This window comes from Chaetodon trifascialis, chromosome 5 (assembly GCF_039877785.1).
Source record: "Chaetodon trifascialis isolate fChaTrf1 chromosome 5, fChaTrf1.hap1, whole genome shotgun sequence".
Taxonomy (NCBI): domain Eukaryota; kingdom Metazoa; phylum Chordata; class Actinopteri; order Chaetodontiformes; family Chaetodontidae; genus Chaetodon; species Chaetodon trifascialis.
In genome coordinates, this window is record NC_092060.1 from 13,491,041 (window position 1) to 13,514,018 (window position 22,978).

Consider the following 22,978-nt stretch of genomic DNA (forward strand, 5'->3'; position numbering starts at 1 on the left):
TAATTGTAAAGTTTCATATAAAATCAGAATGGTTAATTGGTGGGTGAGTTTATTTTCATCTGGTTCAACATTCAGAAATGAAAAGGATTTTTTTTTTTTTTTTTGTCCCGCAATACTGAGTGTTCACATAGTGTCAAAGTATTTTGGATCAAATTACCATCACAACCCAGAAACAGAGAGCTGTATATCATGCTTGAAGAAAATCCACAGATTCCATCAGTTAAGGTTTTCCCATGGCAACATAAGTGTTGTTTTTTTTCTTCATATACATGAAATGAAACATCTTTAAGTAACATGTCTGCTGTCCAGACGCTTTAAGTCAGGATAGGCCCTGTGTTTTCCCAGTGATGGTTCCGCCGTTGCCCATAGTGACAATGACAGTAAAAAGGCAAGGATGACAGCAAGTCACAGCGAGGCTGGACTGCAGGAAATGCCTCTCAGTCATCCTCTGTTTCACTTCCCCTTCTGGGTGAGAGCTCCAGTTGGTTGCAGGCCATAATTATGGGAATTCAAAACAGAGCAACAACTCAGGCTTTATTTTCAGACACATTTTAGTGACTGAAATGGACATTTTGGTTTCACACTTGGTATTCATGACCAAACAGCAACAGAGAAAATATTATAGATGGGATTAGCCGGTTGAACTTTATATAATATGTTTATAGAATATTTTGGAAAGCACCAGCATCACAGGAAACAGTTGCTGTGAATAAATGAAAAAGGGTGAGCATTTTCTTGTGGAAATACACAATTGCCTCATTTATGTGAACTGTTCACCCCTTTGTAAGGTGTCTCTGCTAACCTCCAGCACATTAGCCATCACTTCCAATATGACGGTAGAGGCCTCAACAGTGAGGACAAAATGTTTGGGTACAGACTGTTTTCAGAGCCCGTTTGACCCTCCTCCCTTGTGTAGTGTGTAAAATTCCTGCTTTGTGGCATGTGCCTCACAGTTGACTCATCTCACAGGAGTGTGAGGTTAGAGCTTTTGCACTCTGTTGTGATTGGTTAAGTTTCTGTCCTTTACACTTCCCCTCCCCTCCCCTTCTTCCTTTCTCACATAACACAACTATTTTCCCTTTGCTTGAGATAAAACAGAAGGTCAAAAGAGAATGTATGTGGATTCAGCCAGCTGACAGTTCTCCCTTGTTACACGTTACAGTAAAGTGAGAATGACATCATGGCCTATATTGTGTATGTCAGCCTGATCTTTTGAAGTGTTCAACAGCATGATATTTTAGTTACAAAGACTTTATTGCAAATAAATGAAATGTTTAGGCCAACAGGATAACATAATTTGTTCATAATGTGACTAAGGAGGGTCTGCTGAACTGAAACTCAACAAGGATTTTGAATGGAAGGCAATGTCCCAACACTACCTGTTTCTAGGTCTGATTAGTAAACACTTGTTTCACAACAAAACAGCCCCGGCACGTCTTTGTTGCAGTTTCACCACACACTCTTGTCAGCGTAGATACCTGTCATCTGTCAATAATGACCCTCCTGCTTCCTTATTATGACGATGAGACAGCAGCATTGGCCACTCTGAGTCAGCAAACCTCACTGACAAATAAAAAGGGTTTCCCAGAGTGCTCATAATCATCAAATATAATCAAATTTCTTTTTTTAATTTTTTTCTTGGGGGGGGGCACCTCATCCATCTGTTTCAATTAGGTCATACATGAAACAAAAATGACAGGTCGAGAGATCTCCATCTGCTGTTGTCTTCCTGGTAGACCGGTGTTTTGTTTCTCAGCATGTGGAAATTTACTGGACTTCAGATTTCTATACAGTGATTAACTTTTATGGTCAGCCTTTGCTCTCGGGGCATTGAACACTATGTACCTCTGACTAATAAAAACAAAGAATAAGCTTTTATGGCCCCTGTGGCAGGTATTTACTTATTATCTTGTTATTTGGCAACTCTCAGGCGAAGAGGCAAAACAGAAATCTAATTAAACACTAACATCATGGAAAATTTGGAAAATTCCTCATTTGCTGACATGCCAGATATTTTACGCCGTCACTTAAAACTGGGAAACATAAGATTAGCTGTAGAAGTTGGCTTTGTTGACAGATACGCGGACAAAGTCGAGTGATCTTAAAGTGAAAGCTTGCTTTTCACCGCATGCCCGCGTACGTGCAGTACGCCTGTACAGAAATGTACCGCATGCGCTCGTGCACTGGCCGTCAGCGGCGGGGGGGGGGGGGAGGGTGGAGTTGCGGGGGGGCGATGACGTCTGCAGCGTTGGCAGGAAGCCAAGAGGGGCCGTCGCCTGACGTCAGTGGCCTCTCATTCACAAGCACGAGCCGTATATAAGCGCTTTTCAAACCGCTCAGAGGCAGAAGCTACTCACTGTAAACTTGAATATATTGACCTTTTTAAGAAGCACCACAAACACCGGATACACTCAAGAAGACCATCGTAGATAGTTTTAAAACTTTTTTTTCTCGTTTGTGTGCCTGTTTTTTTTTTTTTTTTTCGCTAACCCGGAACAAAGGACTCGCCGCTTTACAAATTAGCCTACTTTGTAACTTTGGGAGAAAAGCTTTTTTTCCACAACAAGCTAAACTTCCGTTTTCCTTCCGTACAAGCTTTATGTATTTGGATTTAATATATCTATCCCGCCGTCCTACTATGGTCATAATGGAGGTTCCCACCATCGACTCCGCGTCTGTCCGTGGCTTGTTGGAGGACGACGTCCCGGGCTGCCTGGTGCTGGACTGCCGCTCCTTCCTGTCCTTCAACTCGTCCCACATATCGGGCTCCACCAACGTGCGCTTCAGCACCATAGTGCGCAGGAGAGCCAGGGGCGGTCTCGGACTTGAGCACATCGTCCCTAACGAAGACACCAGGAACCGGCTCCTGTCCGGGGAGTACCAGTCTGTGGTGCTACTGGACGACCGCAGTTTTGACTTAAGCCAAGCGAAGAAAGACGGGACATTGATGCTTGCCGTGACGGCCCTGTGTCGCGACCCCTGTGGGGTCAGTGTTTTTATTCTCAAAGGTAAGAATCCAGTGGGCTTTACTGTTTAAGAGGGCTGCACACAATTGTTTCACTGTATCCTAACAACGGGGCAACAAATGTGGATTACAGCTGTCACCATACCAGCTGTTGTCGGAGTAAACAATGTTCCAAAATAGCCCCCTGAGCAGTTGTCACCTTCTTGAGACTCGTATTTAAACGTGGATGTGTTTCTGCGCTGTCCTGTAATCTGACCTAGCTGTCTTTTCCTTCCTTTTTCAGGCGGTTTTGACACATTCTCCTCAGAGTATCCAGAGATGTGTACCAAACCCTCCCCCCCACAAGGGCTCAGTTTGCCCCTGAGCTCCAGCCACCCTGAGAGCGCAGACCCAAGCTGCAGTCCGTGCAATACTCCTCTATATGACCAGGTTTGTTGCATTGTTTTTGTATGTCATCAGATCACGCTCTGTTTGTTTCTTACTTCCTGGTGTACTGTTTTGGGGTTGACTAAATGAGGTTGTTTTGTGTATTATCTTCTCTTCAGGGCGGTCCTGTGGAGATCTTGCCTTTCCTGTACCTTGGCAGTGCTTACCACGCTTCAAGAAAAGACATGCTGGACATGCTGGGGATCACTGCTCTTATCAATGTCTCTGCCAACTGCCCCAACCACTTCGAGGACTCCTTCCTCTACAAGAGCATCCCGGTGGAGGACAACCACAAAGCTGATATCAGCTCCTGGTTCAACGAGGCAATCGAGTTTATCGGTGAGTACATTCACCATTATACTCCCCTCACACTCCTTCAGCTGCCAAATGTGAGCGGCTGTCACAGCTGTTACCTCCTGAGCCCGTTGGTGGCGAGCATCTCAAACACCCAACCCCCCTCTTCCTTCACTTCACTCTTTGACTCCAGGATTTAAAATTTAAAAAGTTCCCTCCAAAACCAACCAGCTGGCTCGGCACAGGCTCCCCAATCCCCCACAATGGTGGTTGCATCATCACCACCTCTCAGGCGTAGAAAAGGGGATGCTCCCTCTTAATGAAGGCAGCGGCCCCAAACTAGTTTTGTAGTGGGTAGGCTGGCTGGGTTTGAATAGCTCCCTCCACACCACTCTTTGTTCTGTCTGAACAAAAGGCAATTTCTCCTGGCTCACTGTCGGCCTTCCTCCCAGATCAATACCCCCAGCAGGAGTCTGTTCCCCTTCTTTGTCTATTCAGCCTGCCTCCTTTGGGAATAACCCCCACAAGCTCACACCCTGCACCCCTATTAACTGAGTTCCTGTGTCTTAATGAGCACCGTTGAATTTAAAAAGAAGCTAAAAGTGTTGCAAAGACATGTCTGTTTTTACCTTCCTGTGATGGGCAGAGTTTTAGCCTCTATTCTTTGCAAGTGCATTTAATCACCTGAAAGATGTTCCACAGTGCACTAACGGGGCTTTCTCATCTCTTTCTGTTCCAGACTCTGTTAGGAATAAAGGAGGCCGTGTGTTTGTACACTGCCAAGCAGGCATCTCCCGCTCTGCCACCATTTGCCTTGCCTACCTCATGAGGACCAACCGCGTGAAGCTGGATGAGGCCTTTGAGTTTGTCAAGCAGCGTCGCAGCATCATCTCCCCCAATTTCAGCTTCATGGGACAGCTCCTTCAGTTTGAGTCCCAGGTCCTGGCCTCGTCTACCTGCTCCTCAGAGGCGGGCAGTCCAGCCATCGGCAATAGCAGCACAGTCTTCAATTTCCCAGTCTCCATCCCTGTACACGCCTCAGCTGGTCAGCTCTCATTCCTCCACAGTCCCATCACCACCTCTCCCAGCTGCTGAGGGAGGTGTGGGGTGCACAGACGTTGTTAGGACTTCAGCTCATACGTGACTCTGCAAAGAGCACTGCACAAAACCCCATTTCTAGTCCATTTTATGGTGATACTGGTATCACTTGACAGAATGGGAACTAGCTGTTGGCTGGCCAAGTTTCTGTAAGTTGGCCTCATCATTTCAAAGGGACATTTGATAACTACCATCAGGCAGTATTCATCTTTAACCACCTAAATGTGAAAGTCATCTGCAGTTTTAATCCGAGATGACCTGGGAAATGGCTGAAGAAGGTGGTTATTCCCGTAGAGGAAGTAAGAAGTATTTGAATAATCTTTATTCAAAGGACTGGTTTTTTTTTCTTCTTTTTTTTCCAGGATGGTAACTGCTTTTGATAATCACAATCATTATTAAGCAAACAAAAGAGAGAGGGCTAACAGTTGTCTCAGGAATGTTGACGTATCCTCTCAGATGTCTATTTTGCTTTCTGTACTCTGAAGCAGTATAAACCTTATTGCTCAGTATGGCATAGAAGTAACTGCTTCATTTGACGAACAATGAATGTATCTCCTTCTTTTCAGTGTAGATGTGGCAGAAATCTTCATGTTCACTTTGAGAGTTGAACAGGTTGCCGATTCAAATGCAAATACCTGCCTTTCAAGACATCATGAAACATTGACGATCCTGACACATTGGGGAAACGGACCATTAAATACCTCATGTTTGTGTACTGTGTACTGCAGCGCTGAGACGGACTGAACCCCAGAACTACTAAATCGGGGGCGCGTAGTCCTCAGCGGCTGCATTCTGACATATTTATTGAACTAAAGTAATATATTTCTTTATCATATCTATTTTTGCATTTGTTTGTTTAAATGTTGTTTTTATACCGTTTAATAAATGTCATTTGACTTTTGTAATTAACTTTTGGACTGACTTTCTTTTCTTTGTTTTCAAAAGCATATATCTGACATAAGACACATTTATTTGCTAGTGGCCAATCATGTGCCTTGACTTCAAGCAAATCCTAATTTTAGACCCTGATTTAGTTTTGTAATAAATCGCAACACGCTTTTGATGTTAAAATTTAGTTATCTACAATAACTTGCAGTAACGTGACATACATAAACAAATTTATCCTTCCATGTAAAGTGACACCTTATAATAATTTTAGTGCAAAATACCAAGCAAAGACAAGGCTATAGACCCCCAAAATTAAATCCTATCCATCCTATCCTTTTAGTTAAAACCTGTGCTAATGTATATGGCCAGCAACACAAATACTTTAGGGATGCAACAAACCTTTACCGTCATCATTGACAAATCATTTGGTTCAAGTTATTTTACAAAAATGACCATCACAATTTCCCAAAGGTTAAGTTGACATTCAGACTGCTTGTTTTGTCCGACAAACAACCCAAGAATCCAAACTACAAATGTCATTTAATATTAATGATGAAAAAAAAAAAAAACAAACTAGCGAATATTGCTTAAAATAGCTGCAGATTGAACTTTGTATATCTTAAAGTATTTCACAGAGGAAAGTCTGTTTTGATACTTATGAAGACTAAAAAGAGCACAAGAAGGAAAACATTCGCAATGCACCTCAACAGAGCTGAAGTAAGGTCGACCTCCTGGCATGTCAGAAACATCTCTTCCCTGTTTTGTTCCATGCAACGGAATCTTATCCTATATCTGCAGGAGGATTTTGCCCATATCAGAAGCATGATGTCATGGCGTGGGCCATTGTTCAGGCCACACTCCCTCTCTATGAACCCATCTAAGACCAGGGCAACAGCAGGAGGCTCAAAGAATTAGCCAAGGAGCCCTCCCTCTGCGGCCACAATAGGAGCAGCTGCAAGGCGTTTGGGAAAAGTGTGACAACTAAAGAGCATTCAGGGCTCAGTCAAGCACCGGCCTTGTGTCCCCTGCCTCACACACCAATGAGGAGGTGGAGACAGGGATGGCCATGAAAGGGAAAGGAATATGTTTGGCTTGCAAATTAGCCAAAACATTGGCAATGACCCTTGGTGGGGTGTGAGAAAAAGGTGGAAAAACTTCCTCCAGAGGTAACGATGATGTTACCCCAAGGCCTTCACTAAACAACTACTCTGCGTTGAATGGAGGTAAGGTCTAGGGGGAGAAAAAAAAAATGACAGCATGTTCGCTGTAAACACATGGATCCTGACAAAATGTATGCTTTGAAAGGACACCCACTCCTTATCTGACATAAAGCAAATGTTTGTCTCTGAAAGAAAACATCACCAGTGACGATGCCTCTGTGATAAAAGGCTCATTCATTACCTCACCAGTTCCTCAGACAAGCTGTGGTTTGGGTGACATATGTGCGACACCCCCACCCCCCCAACCAGCCCACCCGCCTTTGTGTCTTTAGATTCCCTGTTGTCAGGAGGGAGGCTGGCAGGAGTGTGCGTTTGTGGTGTCTGTGGGTGTGTGAAAGTTGTTAGGCATCTTTTATGATCTGATGAGGGTGCTTTGGAGGAAAAAAAACACCCGGTCAATTGCCAGGTCAGGGACAGTGAAGTACTGGGATTTTAATGTGTGTGTGAGACAGTCTGAATGTGGTGTGAGACAATGTCAAGGTGCTACCAAAGGAAGAAAGAAAGACATCCCTTTATTGTCACACAACACAACATGCTACACACACACCATGCATTGGTGAAATTCTCCGCTTTTGACCCATCCCGGCAAGTCCTTCCTCCACGGCATAGCAGGAGCGGTGGGCTGTGAGGATGGATCCGGAAGCAAGACTGTTTTTTGACTCGTTCGTGTAAAAAAACAAATAAAATGCAAACTTGATTAAGTTTGCTTCCAATATATTAACGTCTGTCTTTCTTCTGATATTCTCACATTTTAGTCAGTATCAAGTAGACAGAACTGATCATAATGTCATTGGCCAGTTTCACAGTGGTGCCAATTGGCTGCTCCATTTAGCAACTGAGCTCTGACTCAACTTCAAAGTCATTTTAATTAACACAATCCTGAGGAAACAATGGTTATATAACGTGTCAGACCCTGCTGCCATGACAGGAAGACAGACAATCCCACCTCCCTCTTTCGACATCATCCACCTTGGATCAAATGTGTGGGAGTTGATGGAAGTTTCATGACTATTTCACATCAGACGTGTGACACATTCCCACTTCTTTAAACAGCGAGAAGAGCGTCTTTTAATTGAATTCTGCCACAAAAAAATCCTCTACAACTTTTGACACACGTATGGGATCGAATGACTCTGTGATTTGCAAGGTTTTACACGCCTGCTAACAATCTCACAGTAAAAGAATATGAGATCATCATTATAAAACATTATGACGGCCTCATCTCTCCTCATCTTCTGTGGACCGTTCAAGGTCCAGTCCTGCGCCTCCGTAGAAGTGTTAAGATGATTACTCTTTAGATGCCGACAGCAGGAACTGATTTATCTTTATGGCGTATTTCATGTCAAGTGTCATAGCAGTGTCACAGCACTGTATCCGTGTGTGTGCTGTATCACAGAAAGTTGTACCTTCAGTTGCAAAGACAGGATTTCTTTTTTTGTTTACTTCACTTTGTGATACAAACTGGCAACACCAATGTTTTTGACTCTCACTGACTCTCTAACCTGATCGGCCTTTTTTTATTCAAGGTGTCACAGTAGGAAAAGCACAGATGTGAATACTCAAATGAATCATGGCCTGTTAAATGTTTCACTTTCAGTGTGCTGGTGTTGTGCATGCTGGCTGACAATTGTAATGTTATTAGTAACGCCTGCGCTTGATCCTCTTAGTCAATGTCTGCTGTGGTAAAGGCCTGCAGCAGAAGTTCACAGCAGCAGCAGTGATCGATGAGAGAATTGAAGTAATCAAGAGTTACACAAAAATTATGTCTCCGTCGGGATGCCCGTGTTGTTTTCTTCCTGCTGAATGTGTTAGTATCATTAGTTAAGCATTGGCTAACATGTTAGCCATAAAAACCTGATAAGTCGGTACTGTTTTGCTGATTGCAGGGAGTTTTTATGGACTCTACTTTCTGCCCTGTTTATAGCTTCTCTATTCAACGCGCAATTACACTTTCATCTGTCAAATGTGTAGGGAAGTTGCTTTTTTTAATCGAAAGTAGGGAAGTTGTTTTTCCCTGCTATGTAGAGCTGTGTAATCAGTTACGTAGTTCAGGATTGCACCAGCTGACTTTTCATGTCAAGTACTTTTTACACAAATAAAACAGAGCATCACGTCAAAATCGTCTCCGCTCATCAATTCATGAGGGAATTCACATGACGTGAAATGTATCAGCACCCGAGACTGAAGAGCAAAAACCACAAACTCACCAATTAAATTTAAGCTGACTTCCTGTGTGAGAGGGCCTTAAGCGTGAATGTGACTGGCGCACTGATCACTAGAGGATGCTGTGTAATTACACCTCTCACACTTCATAGTACCTTGAAAGTGGATTAAGCCTCCCTCACGCACACATCCATTCTCACAAACACACACGACGTCCTGAGTGAGAGGATTTAGTCCCCACATTGATGTCACGGCAGAATACTCACCTGCAGTAAATCTGTAAGAGGATTATGACTGTGACTGGGCGGCCTCTGTAACGTCTTGTGGTTGAAGCATTGTACTGGCTCATTCCAACTTTTACATGGACACAGAGAGCAGACACACACGCAGTCTGTTGTGCCAGATGCCAGATCTCATGTGGGCATTGTCGTAAACACAGTCAACATGGAACTTTTCTGTACAAGAAGCCAATGTGCTAAAACCAAAACCTTCGTCAAAAACTTTTAATGGACGAATTAACCCAGCGTCACCTCGGCGATCAAACCTTTTGTATTCAAGACATTCCAGCGCGAAGCTCTGCCAGAAACTCTGCAAAAGAAGCCAGACGAGCTGCAGTTGCGTGACAGAGGCCTGATAAGGCCTGATCTGTGGCTTGATAACCAAAGATTTGTATAGCTCGAAGAATGTCAGGACATTACGTATGGCCAGAAAGAAGTGGCTTTTCCTCGCCAGCAGTGCTCTGCTTCATTTGACAACCCAGTCTGGAATGTCAGGCGATGGTGGAAGAGAAACTGTGTCGGCTCTAAAGGCGTTGCGTTGTTGTATCATTCAGGGCATCTTTGCAGAGGTTGTGTAACATTAAACTCCCATTGTGTTTGTGATAGTTCCACCTGTCCAGATAAGAGTTCTGCTGTGCTTTGGTATAAAAGCAGGGACATTAATTAAAAGAAAAAAGAAAAAAAAAAACAACCTCATATGCAGAGGTAGCGTGCAGAAGACTTAATTACTCCTAATCTTAAAAAGGGATCAGATATTTTAGTGATAGCCAGAAGTAAGACGACTATCAATCCCCCATCAGAGCCTCTTTCACCACGCTGAGTCTCAACAGAGCCTGTACTTTTCCACTCACTGGAGGTACGGGGTTGTGTTCACAAGCAGAAGCGAGATCCTGTGTGGAGTATTCGAGGAATGCCTGGCATCCTGTCTTCTGCACCGACTGCGCTCTGGGTAGATGATGTCACACCCAAAGAACATACACAGCAGACATAACTCACGAAAGGCCAGGGCAGGTGTGCAGATAAAATAGTGATAGTTGGTTCTACGTCAACGTTTTCTAAAATGAAAGTAATTGCACTCATCTAGTCAGGCTTCTTTGTTTGTGTTTTATCAGAGAACTGCAACTTGAATGCATCATCGACCGCTATCGCATAACCAAAAAAGCCACCCTGCTCTGGCTAAAGGAGGAAGCTACACATTTCCGGTGCAGGCAGAGATTGTTGACGTTGATGACAACAAACAAACTGAAATAAGGGTCAGTAATCTTTTCCTGGTCACAGCTCAAAAAATGCAGCAATTCTAGAAGCACAAGTCCTGCTTCAGAGATCTCAGGGCCCCGGGCAAAGGAAAGCATGAGACATCCTGAATCCAAACCCTGACCCTTTTCCATCCACATGGGTACAAAGACTTTCTTACAAGCTGCAGCAGATCTCACATGACTGAGAAATTATCACCACTCACATGGTGTTACTGCCGGTTCTTTACTGGAGCTGTTCTTCCAATGAAAAAAAGCTGCCACAGGCTTTTTATTGATTGGATTTATTTCATTCTTAATTTGGTTTTTTAAGCCTTCGAGTCAAGTGATGAAGAAGTGCAGTGTTGAATAAGTAGTAGTACTCTCACATGATCCAGTGAATAAGACGAAGGGTGTTTGTTGATAAGATGAATGTGTCCACGTTTGCCATAGAGGGTGGAGCAGCCTCTTGTAGCACCGATGACCAAGCTCCAGGTTCAGCCACATGTGACAGCTGTCCCAGTTTACAGACGTGTGTGTGTGACGTATGTTATGTCAGTGCTGCATAGTTTCCTGTCACTTCACACATCTGTCTCTGACATTTCTGTACATTTATGCCTTTCATTTGTATTTCTATTTTTAAGATTTGAATCATCCTTGTAAGTTGCATGGTTTGTACTCTTTGTACTCTTCATGCTGTACTTTTACTTCAAACATCTGACACAACATGTTCTTGTGTGAAAATACAGAACATTGTTTTTCTGTTGATATATGCTATAATAATGCATGAATGGTTTTCATCATGGGATTATCATAGTTTGAACTTGAACAAAGTGTGCAGGCCAAATGGCCTGTTAACACATTTATTTGCTTGTTTTATGCTCTTTTAAACAGCTGGTTAAGGTTTCCTACACACACACACACACACACACACACACACACACACACACACACACACACACACACACACACACACACACACACACACACACACAAAGGTCTCTCAAAAATATGTATGATTAAATGTGTAATATTGTTCTGAGTACTTCTGTGACAGCAGCCTGTGTCAGCGGATGAATGGATCAAATGCGTGTGGCGCACACGTTCAGTAAAGGCATCACACGCTCAGATTGACGCCTGGAGAGGATCGCTGTCTTCTTCTAAGTTCATTGGGCGTCAGCGCCATCTTATGGAAGATATTGTGTGTTACCTATAGACAAACACAGCCTGCTATGGGAATGAATAGAACACATAAACTGCATATAGCATGGAAACAAAACTGTTTCCTGTACAGCATGCAGACAAAACTGTTTCAGGCAGCAACACAGCAGCGCAGTTTGATTACACGACCAACTCTTCATATTGATTTTCTCATCCCTTGTGATCAGGAAGTCAAGATAGTCCAATTATCAAAGTCTCTGTTGACATGGGGGAGGTTGTGAAACAATAAGCGTGGGTGTAGAAAAATCAACAGGCTGCAGTCAAACACAGACACGAGTGGGACCAGAGGATGTTAGATTAACCTGACCTCGTGCTCCCTCTGCTCATAGTGTGTTGTCACATCAGCTTTTCAAATTTAAAGTAAAGTCCAACAAACACCAGGATCCAATGGATGAAAACTGCTGAGCTGAGCCAGATAAGCCGACAGACTGGCTGGGCTGCTATTTGTCAAACTCCAGTGATTCTGATTCAAACAGTCGATTTTTGACCAGTACTGTTAATGAGTAACAGTGCTGATACAGAGGCTGCAAGCAGCATTCACAAGTGAAATGAGTAATCTATTTTCATTAACTTACGGAAACCAAGTTAATCATCAACTTATTTCTTTCAACTGAAAAACTGATATATTAAGTTTAGAATAAGAGAAAATGACAATAACTCAGCTTCAAATGTTAACATTTAACATTTATATGTAGATTAAGATGTAACATTTTGACACGTCAGAGCAGATTTAATTAATAATTAATAAGGGCTGCATTCCATGTTGGCATATCAGCTTGAGGGCTCTATATTGTGGATTCACACTCACAGATGACTCTCATGGGACAGTGGAGCAGCGTTAATAATATTAGTTTCACATGCTTTTCCTTCTCCGGTCAAATTGTCTGAACTCATGCTCTTTCATTTTGACATAAAACTTTTCTTCATCAGTTTGCAGCAGCCTATGCAAAAGGAAAGTACAAGAGACTGAAGCACAATCCAACAAAATCCAAGTTTTCACAGCAGATGATTTGATTTGTCATAGCAGCCTAAAGAACCACTGCTACTAATCACTTTAAGGACGGCTCAGTGAGCCATGACAATGTGACAGTCAGCATGAAAAAGTCGTGGAATGTGACCAAGTATATTTACCCAAGCGTTGTACTTCGACCTACTTGAATAGATCCGTTTTCTGCTGCTTTGTATTTCCACTCCACTACATTTCAGAGGGATTTGAGAGCTTAAGTTACCAGTTATTTCTATATACATACAAAACATGATCATTCAGGTCATATGACGATGCATTATTATCATTATTATTATTATTGATGAGCCATCTAACGCTATTGAAATTGTTGTTGAAATTGACTCCACGTTACAGCATTAAAATGTTGCTTATAACAAATCAATGATATATGACTGATCTTCACAATGAGCACTCTCACCTTAGATACTTCAAGCACATGTTGCTGATAATGATGCACTGAAATTACATTAACATTACTCGTAACAAATAACTTGTTACGTTTTGATTTTTGCCATTTGTTGCAAAGCATCCGAATACTTCCCAGTACTCTGAAAATGAAGCAGGTAAATGGAATTCAGCCATCAGTAACTTTATCATTTACACCTGTGCTGTCCCTACTGTGACACGTGAGCATGTCATCCGTCAAAAGGCTGACAGAAGAAACATAAGAATAAGTATGAATTAATGAATGAATTTGAAGCCATTTAATCTTTTTTTTAATTTTAGCTTTCTTTTACTTTTGTGTTGTCTGAGCTGAATGTGTTATGAGTAAATAAAAGTAAAACAGCGCTCCCAGCTCGCGCTCACCTCTCAAGGACAGGAATGTTAGCGTGCACGCCCTCTTCACCTTATTTAGAAAGTGCGATGTGGGCTGTGACAGAAGTCCCCAGTCTGCCCCTCCGACATCATGTGTATATTTAACGGTCCGCGGCGTAGATTAATCGCGCGCATACAAGCACACGCACGCACGCACGCACGCACGCACGCACACACACACACACACACACACACACACACACACACACACACACACACGTGCCAACGCCCTTCCCCTCTCAGTCTGGATTTTATTGGACAGAATAAACAGATAACAATGGCCACGTGCTCATGTTTACACCTCTTCAAATTTCAGGCGGGATTTCTTGTTGTCGCTAAAACGACACAATATCTGAAAACCTGCCACACACTACTGAGAGACCTCCAACTAGAAGAGACCAGACCACGAGAGTAAACCCTGTTTTAGTCCGGTTGTTAAGCGGCCCAGTTGATTCATTTTTAGACTGGTTTTGATGGGAAACAGCATGGGGAACAACCAGTCAAACCATTGCATTCCTTCTGGCTTGTGCAGTTTGCCTCTTTCCAACAAAGAGAAGAAAATTCACAGCAGCCCAGAGGGTAAGACAGACTCTTCATCTGTTTGACACCTCTTGTTTTCTTTGTGACTTTGCTGTCTGTTGTGTTTCTTCAAGCTGTTAAATATTATCTAAAAATAACAGTTAAGCTAATTCAAGGGAGTATGTAGCTAGCGGTTGGTGTACCCTCACTAAGGGGGAATGTTTCTTAAAAAATTGCAACAAAACCTCCTGTGCGGCATGAAGTGACATACAAATAACATTATTATGAGTCAGTGGTTAATTTATCTGCACTATAATATAATAAATAACATTATTATTATAATGTCTTTACATTTTCAGACCAACTGTAGGCTATATTTTAATATTTATGAGGAAGCTAATAGGCTAAAGGGATAGCATGTGATGCTGTTCAGCCTGTATCTTTATTATGTGTCTAGCGGTGAGCTTCCTCCATCTGTTTGACAAGACCATTGTCAAACAGATGGTATATGATGTATATGATATATGATATATCATTGCCAATATATCACATGGCTGCTATTATCACATTATACAATTGGTACAGTAGGGGAGAGCGGTTTCATTGCTCAAACAGCTCAAATAGCCGATGCTGAGCCGGTGAGTTGTCTTCCAACATCTGATATTAATTAAACTCTGTTATTTGTTGTTTTAGACCGACAGGAAATGCCTGTCGCTCATTCATTGCTGTGTTGAGCCCCATGTGACTGAGGGAGGTTCACAGAGACCTCTGGTGATGTCACAGCTTTCCCAGACCCCTGCGGGGTGATGGGAAAAAGACAGAATGGTTGTGAGAATAGAAAAGGAAGTCACTGGAAAAGAACCAATGTCATCTAGAAGAAAATAAAACAAACAATTTCAGTGTGTTTTCAAACCTGTGGCTTATCTGTTTCTTCTGTTTTGCTCCACTTAAAAACACTATTGCTTTAACTATTGGTGGTGGAGTGTGCGACAAAAAAGCTGTTTTATCGTGTTCAGATTGTATGGGCACTTCTTTTCCTCAAATGTTGGCATGTTATTACTACATGATAACAGCAGTTTATTTTGTTCACCAAACAAAAGCAACACACTTGATACAGCGATACAGCACAGCTCCTCAGGGGAAAATCCCTTGTCAGACCCTGGATCTATTAAAGATTCAGGGTGTTGCTCAAGGGCACTTCAGCATCACATATAGCAGTAGTGTTAGATTTTCTTTCACTCTCTATAAATATTCAAACGCTGAATGAAAGCCATTCTTTTTTGTATACACCAATATGCACCACTAGGTGGCGTCCCTATATTACATTGACATCACAAAGTCGGGGAGGGCCGTTAGAGAGCTCAGGAACTGATGGTCTGACTTTGGCAAGTACCAGGATGAGTTCATTGGATTGTTGTAGCCAAACTAAGCTACATCTCTCATCAGCGTGTTCCCCCTGTATTAGATCACTGCATAAAACAATAAACATTGTTTCTATTTAAACATCCACTGTCCAAGTGTAAACTCACACTCTGTGAAGCAACAGTGTTACTAAGACATGTTTACTCTGTGGTTCGGTGGAAGTGGTTGCTTGTGTCTTGTTGCCTCAAGCAACAGGTGTGGTTGTGTAATAAGGTCTGATCCTGTATTTTAAGCTACAACAGGGTCTGTCTTTGAGAGGGGGTCCTTCAAACGTGATCTCAGCAGAAGACCCGACACCGTTAGGCAGAATGAGAGTTTTGAAAGGAGGATGAGAGTGTAAAGTCAAGGAGAAAACACAGATTTCAGCTCAGACTTGATCTGGTACACAAGGATCCATCATCTTAACTGCTTCATCTGTTGTTATTTCCAGATCAAATCTATGCTTAAGTTGCATGCTGCATAAAGTATTGTTAATACACATCTGTATGTGTGGAAAGTTAGAAAAGGATGTTTTCTCTCTCTCTCTCTCTCTCTCTCTCTCTCTCTCTCTCTCTCTCTCTCTCTCTCTCTCTCTCTCTCTCTCTCTCTCTCTCTCTCTCTCTGTGTGTGTGTGTGTGTGTGTGTGTGTGTGTGTGTGTGTGTGTGTGTGAGTATGACCTTGGCAGTTTCTCTCACATGTGATGAAGCTCTTGGGTGGCATAAGAGGAGGCAGTTAAACTTTCAACACCATCTTAATTATTCAAGACTGTTTCTGAGAGAGAGACACACACACAGAGAGAGAGGGAGGTTCATTGACAGCCAATGTTAAGTCTGTGGCAAAGAACTGTGGGATAACTTTTAGTCACTCGTAATCACGCCACAAATATCGTCCAATCTTGTTTGTTTGTTTTTTTCAATTAACAAACATCTCCAAGATACGATATGTGCTAAATTTTAATGACGTGGAAGAAGTCATACTTTTCCACGCAAAGAAGCAGCAAATCCTCACTTCTGAGAAGCTGGAAGCACTAAATATTTACCATTTTTGCTTCATAAATGACTCATTATGACTAATCAATTCTAAAAATTGTTCCCAGTTACAGCCCTTATTATTGTCACTGGTCTGTTTAGTTGACCTAAAACTAGCCCTATATTCGGTATGACTTACAATGCAGTGCAAGAAAATCTCTCTCCATCTTCCATTAACTGTGGAGAATTGCCGCTCAGAGTGACTCATCTGATCCAACCTGATCTGTTTGCAGCTTAAAGGCTGCCAGCGGACCCCGGATCTCCCTTATCATAATCTCAACATCTTCCTCTGAAGTTCCAGCTCAGTAACGCTTCCTCCCTGTGCTGCTCCTCGTTCGTCTCCCCTCTTCCAAACATGGGACACGGTTTGGGCGTCCCTGAAACTCTGAGCCGGATGCTCCTTATAAAACTCGGCCGAATGTGTGGAAGCACCTGAAAATTCTGTCTTAGAGACAGAAAAACAATTGCTGACAAAGGCAGCTTGTAAGGGAGAACCGCATTCACTGTTTCTTTAACCTGCAAATGTGCGTTTCTGTAAGAGTTTGTAAAAAACAAGGTGGCGGCCATTAATCTTGAGCCCAGTATGATCGTATTCCCTTGATTCAAACAGAAAGAGAAAGAGAAGGAGAAGCTGTGCCAGTGATAGTGGATGGGCTGCATTTTTCCCTTGACTTCTTGTAGATAATAATCCTCTGGTATATAGATACACTTTAGGAAAGGAAGTTCTCATATTTACAAGTTCCCGAAATAGCCCCGTCACCCAGCACTCTCAGTATATCAGTGTCCTGTCTGATGTGGGGGCCCCGCAGAAGTTTCCCACACGTGTCATAGGCCAACGCCATGACAAGAGAGCGAGGGAGCGAGAGAGAGGAAGAGGGCCAGGGAATGGGAAGGAGGTGTGATTAGCTCTAAGGAGAGGCAAAAAAATAATGAGTAAGATAAATCAGTGCTTACAGACTCATGTTCAGAGGGCTCAGATGGTGGCTGGCTTGATGGCAGCGGAGGGACGTGGACAACGGGAAAAGGGGCACAGATGGGCGGAAGCACTCAGCCGCGTAGAAGTGTTAAAGGTGAACCGAGTGTCTATGAAACTGACCCTGATGTTTCCCCCGCCTTCAAGTCAAACGCCACGGTTATGTAACAGGGTGTTTATGGCGCCCACAGCTTTGTCTTTCATGTCACTGATGACGGATTTCGGAGCTGTAATCTCTACCTGTTGCTGGGCCCAGTTGTTTACCTGTTTGAACATATTAGCTGCATACTGTACATTGTAGCATCTCAAAGTGTCCTGGACATGAGATCACCTTACGTTAAGTTCCCACTGGCTCATGCCCTTCCATGACAGTTGTCTTTGATGTCTGGTATGCAGCCGTCTATGGAGTGAGCCTCCAGATAGCGGAGGCACATTCCAAGTTTGCAAGATCCTGACGGCACAGGAATTATCAGTCACATTTGATGGCAGTTCCTGGCAAACCCCTCATTTAAGGGCTTAGATCAAAGTGTATTGCTCATTGTCATTTCACCTAGATGACCTTCAGTGTGAAGAATGATGAATGTGCAGAGTTTGACACATGATGGCTGTTTTCACAATCATCGGCTGAAGGAGGAAAGCTTCTGTGTGCTTACAAGCATGGTTTTATGACATCAGAACTAGTTTTGAGGCCAACTGTGGTCCTGTATGAAAGCTATATTTTTGTGGACAGAATGAAGAAGTAGATGTGAATTTTAAGCTATTTTAACAAGTTTACCAAACTTTTTAGTGTAGAATCCATATCCGACACACAGTTATTATAGTATTTATGTCTTGAAACCTCTCTGGAAGAAGCACAAAGACATTGCACACATGACATCCACAACAACGCAATGGAAGCCACTTAGTTGCAAGTTTTGGTTCATTGTTGTGTTGGATATCTAAAAATTTCATCTATTTCTCTGCTTCTTTTTATTCAAACACACGACTTTACTTTGAAAGAAGCAGACCAGCACCGTGTGCTAAAGCTCATCAACCATCTATCTCATCTTGGTATTAGAGGAACAATTTTTGCAATTTTTTTTTAAATTCTCAAAAATGTTCTGCTCTTTAAATTACATTCAACAGAATATACAGTTATGTTTAGTTCAGTGAACTGCGTCAGCCAAAACAAGCTGGTTTGAATCATAGGAAAACAGAGGAAGCCTGGTCTTTTGCTGCCTGAAAGTCAATCATGAAGAAGAGCTGTTTCTCCATGTACATCATTTATTTTTCTGATTCATGATGACAGGATGGGAACACATCTAATTTTTCCCTTTGTGTCCTCATTTTCTGATAATGTCCTCTATTTGAACATGAATCTTTGAAAAGAAAAAAGAAATAATCTTTCTCATTTGAAAATGAATGATGACAGGTTCATCCTCTGCTGTGGCTCTCATACTGTCAGAATCTGTGATGGTGATCAGTGATCCTGAAGTGGTTCCTCAAGTAGCAGCAAAGAAGGAAGCCTGTGCTCAGTGAAGGGCATCCGTCCAGAACAGAGTGGTAGCTAGCAGAGGAGTCAGTGCACACCTCGGCTTCAAGCTGCTCCATGGGAACCGGGGTGGATGGCCGCTGTTTCCCTGGAGACCATAGACTAACAGGACCTGCTCTCTAATTACCTACGCCCACCTGAGTCAGCAGCGAGGCAGGGAGCATGCCTCAGTTCAAGACCCTTAGCACAGAAACAACGAATAATTCTTTGACTTGTGTTGCTACTTTGTTCTGAAATAGTTGTGGAAGAAAGATACATAAAGGCAAAAGGACGGCAGCGAAGGACATGAAGACTGGAAAGGAAACAACGCCAGCCCTTTGGACACAGTGCTGGCGTGACTGTAGAGCTATAAAGCTAACAGGTAAATCTGAAAAAATTATTAAAAAGAAACACTGAAATGGTTCTTTTGCCAAAGACAGGTTGTAGGGTTGTGTCCCCTTCCCAGTGTGATAGATGTTTGGTTGACAACAAAAACATGTGAGTAACGTCACATCAGCTAATTAAAGCCCAGCATGGTTTCCCTGTTCGAGTCAAAGGACATGGTTGTTGGCATACTACATGAAGTCAGGCAACTCGGCCACTGAAGCCGAAGCAAAGAGAGCTATAGGCCTTGAAATCGCCCTTGACACTGAAAGAACAGCACGTCATTACTGGACCAAGTGGTGCCCTGCTGCTGGTGGCTTGAATGTCCTTTATGACAGTTGACATGAGTGACTCATGCACCCAGAGGTCTGGAGGGAGAGACTTGACTTTTGTCCCCCAGAGTGTCAGTTATCCTTCATAGCAATGCACAGTCCAGTGGAGAACAAAACCTGCTTTATGTTCCTGCCTCTGTTTTAGTTTGTTTGCTCATTTGTTTTTGATCTGGGGATCTGATTTTGGAGGTGATCCATGGTTAGAGAACTGACACTGTGATGACATTATGAACATAGTAAGTATCATCAGTCATAAGGGGAAACCAAATGGAGCTACATTATTTTGATAGGAATAAACGTTGAGATGCCAATAAATTCTGCACTGACAAGAGAAACGAAGTAACTTCTATGACATGTACAGATCTGGACTGTTCATCAAGTCAGGTTTTTTTTCTGCTGTCTGTGGGACATTTGGAGCTGGACAGGAAAGCTAGAACAGCTCCATGCTTCTCAGGTCTGTCCCACTGTCTCTGGCTCCCAATTGCAGATGAATGGAAAGAGGTTTGGAAGGAAAGTTGCTATTATGTAATACAGTACCTGGAGCTCTCTGCTATCCCTATATGCCCTTTCCTTTGGGCCTATAAGACAAAACGAGCACACGCTAATGGTCAGTACATAATATGACAGCTGCTGGCTGTTGTTCTTGAACTTCTTTCATTTCGTGGAAACATTGGAATCTATTCTGGACCCGACAGTCTGTTGGAGCTTGTTGTTGAAGGTGGGCTTAGACGTCTTTTTTAGCTTACTGAGTGAGTGCACAGGGTAATAATAGCAAAAGTATTTTGTGTCATAACCCCAGGGCCTTCACTGACTCTCTGTGCCCCTTGCAGTCAAGGTTTACATCACCATGGGCCCCGGCTGTGTGCAAACATAGGAAATATTCAAATTTGTTAATATTTGATTTAGGAAAAGAACCAAATGAGGCTTTACATCTTGTTTATATTTTGTCTCTTTTTATTGTTTGTGATAGTTACTCCATGATGTAATTTGAGGTTTATAGAGGAAATACTTTACAAAAAGTAATAGTGTATGTTGGTTGAGTGTTTACTGCTTCTTAATTGCTTCTCTATGTCTGACAGTGTGCATATTTTTTTTTTTTTAAACACTTCCCTCCTTTACAGTATAATATAGTCCACAGTACAGTAAGCCCTAAAAACCAATTTCCACTTCTCGGGAACATTAACCTTTAGCAACCGCTGTCGTAGCTCCAAAAAAAATTGTATTATATGATCAACACATGAAAGGAGAGCAACATAAAGAAATTGATTAAAATGTTAAGATGGTTGTAGCTGAAAAGCCCCAATCTCAGCTGCTCAGCAGTTCCCCAAAACCACTTGCGTCTCACTAATGAGATCTTGGATTCTTTCCTCCCAAATATTTGAGAGCGAAGCAATTTAGAGGTTAGAATTTGGGAGCCTGGAGGCAAATTCTGACAAGCCTTAAATTGCTTGGGAAGCGATTTCCTTTTGAACTGTGTCATAAATTCTAATGATGTTAGCAGGTTTAATTGAGATCTTCTTAACTATAGGTTTGTTGTTTAATATATTCCTCAAGAATTCACTGCTTTTCCCTTATATGCCTGACAGGATTAATGTGAATATGGCACAAGGCTTTTTACAACTGTGGTGCAGTGGTGAAATGCTGTGGGTCAACGACATCCATCCCTTCTTATAATATTATCCCACAAAAACACACAGTTTATGCTGTTATACACACACCAATATAAGACTTCTGCCATATTTACCCACACATCTGTTTATTTAGCATTATATACCTCTCATCTTTACAAGACTCACTTATTTTTATCTGTTTCTGAAGAATGATTAAAAATATATAGCTTTACCTTGTAAATTTTAATGCTCGAGCACAGTGTCTATTTCTGGAGTGTGTCTGACAGCCTCTCTTGAGCGAACCTGCCACTGTTTGTGTGGACTTATGTTAAAGATGACAAAGACCTTGACATCGACACTCATAACAACTTCCTGTTCCTTATTAGCCCTTTGACAACTGTATAACTCATGAATGTTCCACTACATCAAGCATGGTACTTTTTAGGTACTGTAGAAAAGATTAAAGAAAAAGAACAAATGAAGACTTAATTAACAATGTTTGTTCTTTTGCATCACAAATATGAAGACTGGTTGCACCGCCTTCATATAACAATAGAAAACTCATGGCTTATGTACCAGGAAATACCTTAATTTTGCCATAGTCTTAAGCTGCACTTGTATCTGAAGCCACTATGCAAAAGGCTAGAAGAAGTTGGCTGTGTTGTTCTAGGCCAAGAGTATTTCCTGCATCTCCTTCGGTGGTGCATCCGCTCCTCATCCCAGAGAACACTGAGACAATAGAACAGATGGAGGAAGAACACTGTCCGTGCATCTGGTTAAATGCATTGAAAGGCCATTTTTAGCATGTCTCCCACTGACAGAGAGGCCTAAAACAACATTTTAGTGGAGGCTTGCTACTGTTTCATGTTTCACTACCGCAAACTCAAAATGTAGGACCTCATAACAAAGGGCACCACTGATTCTTCATAGTTTAGTATACTTTAAAATGCTCACTAATAGCAACAAAGACTAAAAAAGACATTCTCTTCAGTGCCACCGCCTGACTGTTTCCATTGTCTTACAGTACTGTAGCGTGGGGCTGACATGTTACATAATGTCATGATTTAGACTCCTCCAATGGAAAATGAATCAGGAAATTCCTCATATCACAGTCATTATCTCTGTCCATTATTATTACCATTATTACCATTACTATGGAGGTGTGCCACATGGACACAACACTCCCTCTTCAATTCCTTCTGGGGTTTTTTACGGTGACTCGTCCACCTCTCTGTTCACTCATGTTTCCCGTCACTATTTGCTGCCTAAGAAAGGCCAAAACCCCACCCCCAGAAACATAAACACAAAAAACACGACATGACTGTGGTATGCTGCCAACATATCATGCTATATAGGGTTTTATACTCAATAAACAAATAACACATGAGCAAAACTAATTAGACAGCTGCATGACCTGGAAATGGAACCCTAATAAAACGTACATGCCTGGCTTTAGAGCAAGAAAATGTGGTGACCCTATATTGTGTAACCTAATATTTAGAACAGTAACTCAAAAAGTACAAGACCTAAAATTAACTCAACAAGGACCCTAAAATAGTGGTAGTCTAATGCAACTGGTGGTGCAACCAGTCATGTACAGCTTTCAGATGAAT

General features: G+C 42.3%; 1 protein-coding gene across 1 annotated transcript; it reads left to right on the forward strand.

Annotated features, from left to right (window-relative positions):
* Positions 1 to 2,344: 2,344 nt before the first annotated feature.
* Positions 2,345 to 5,690, forward strand: dusp1 (dual specificity phosphatase 1). Its single transcript, XM_070963278.1, has 4 exons — positions 2,345 to 3,008; positions 3,249 to 3,394; positions 3,511 to 3,730; positions 4,425 to 5,690. Exons 1-4 carry the CDS (start codon positions 2,600 to 2,602, stop codon positions 4,778 to 4,780), a joined length of 1,131 nt encoding a protein of 376 aa, XP_070819379.1. The 5' UTR covers positions 2,345 to 2,599; the 3' UTR covers positions 4,781 to 5,690.
* Positions 5,691 to 22,978: the final 17,288 nt, after the last annotated feature.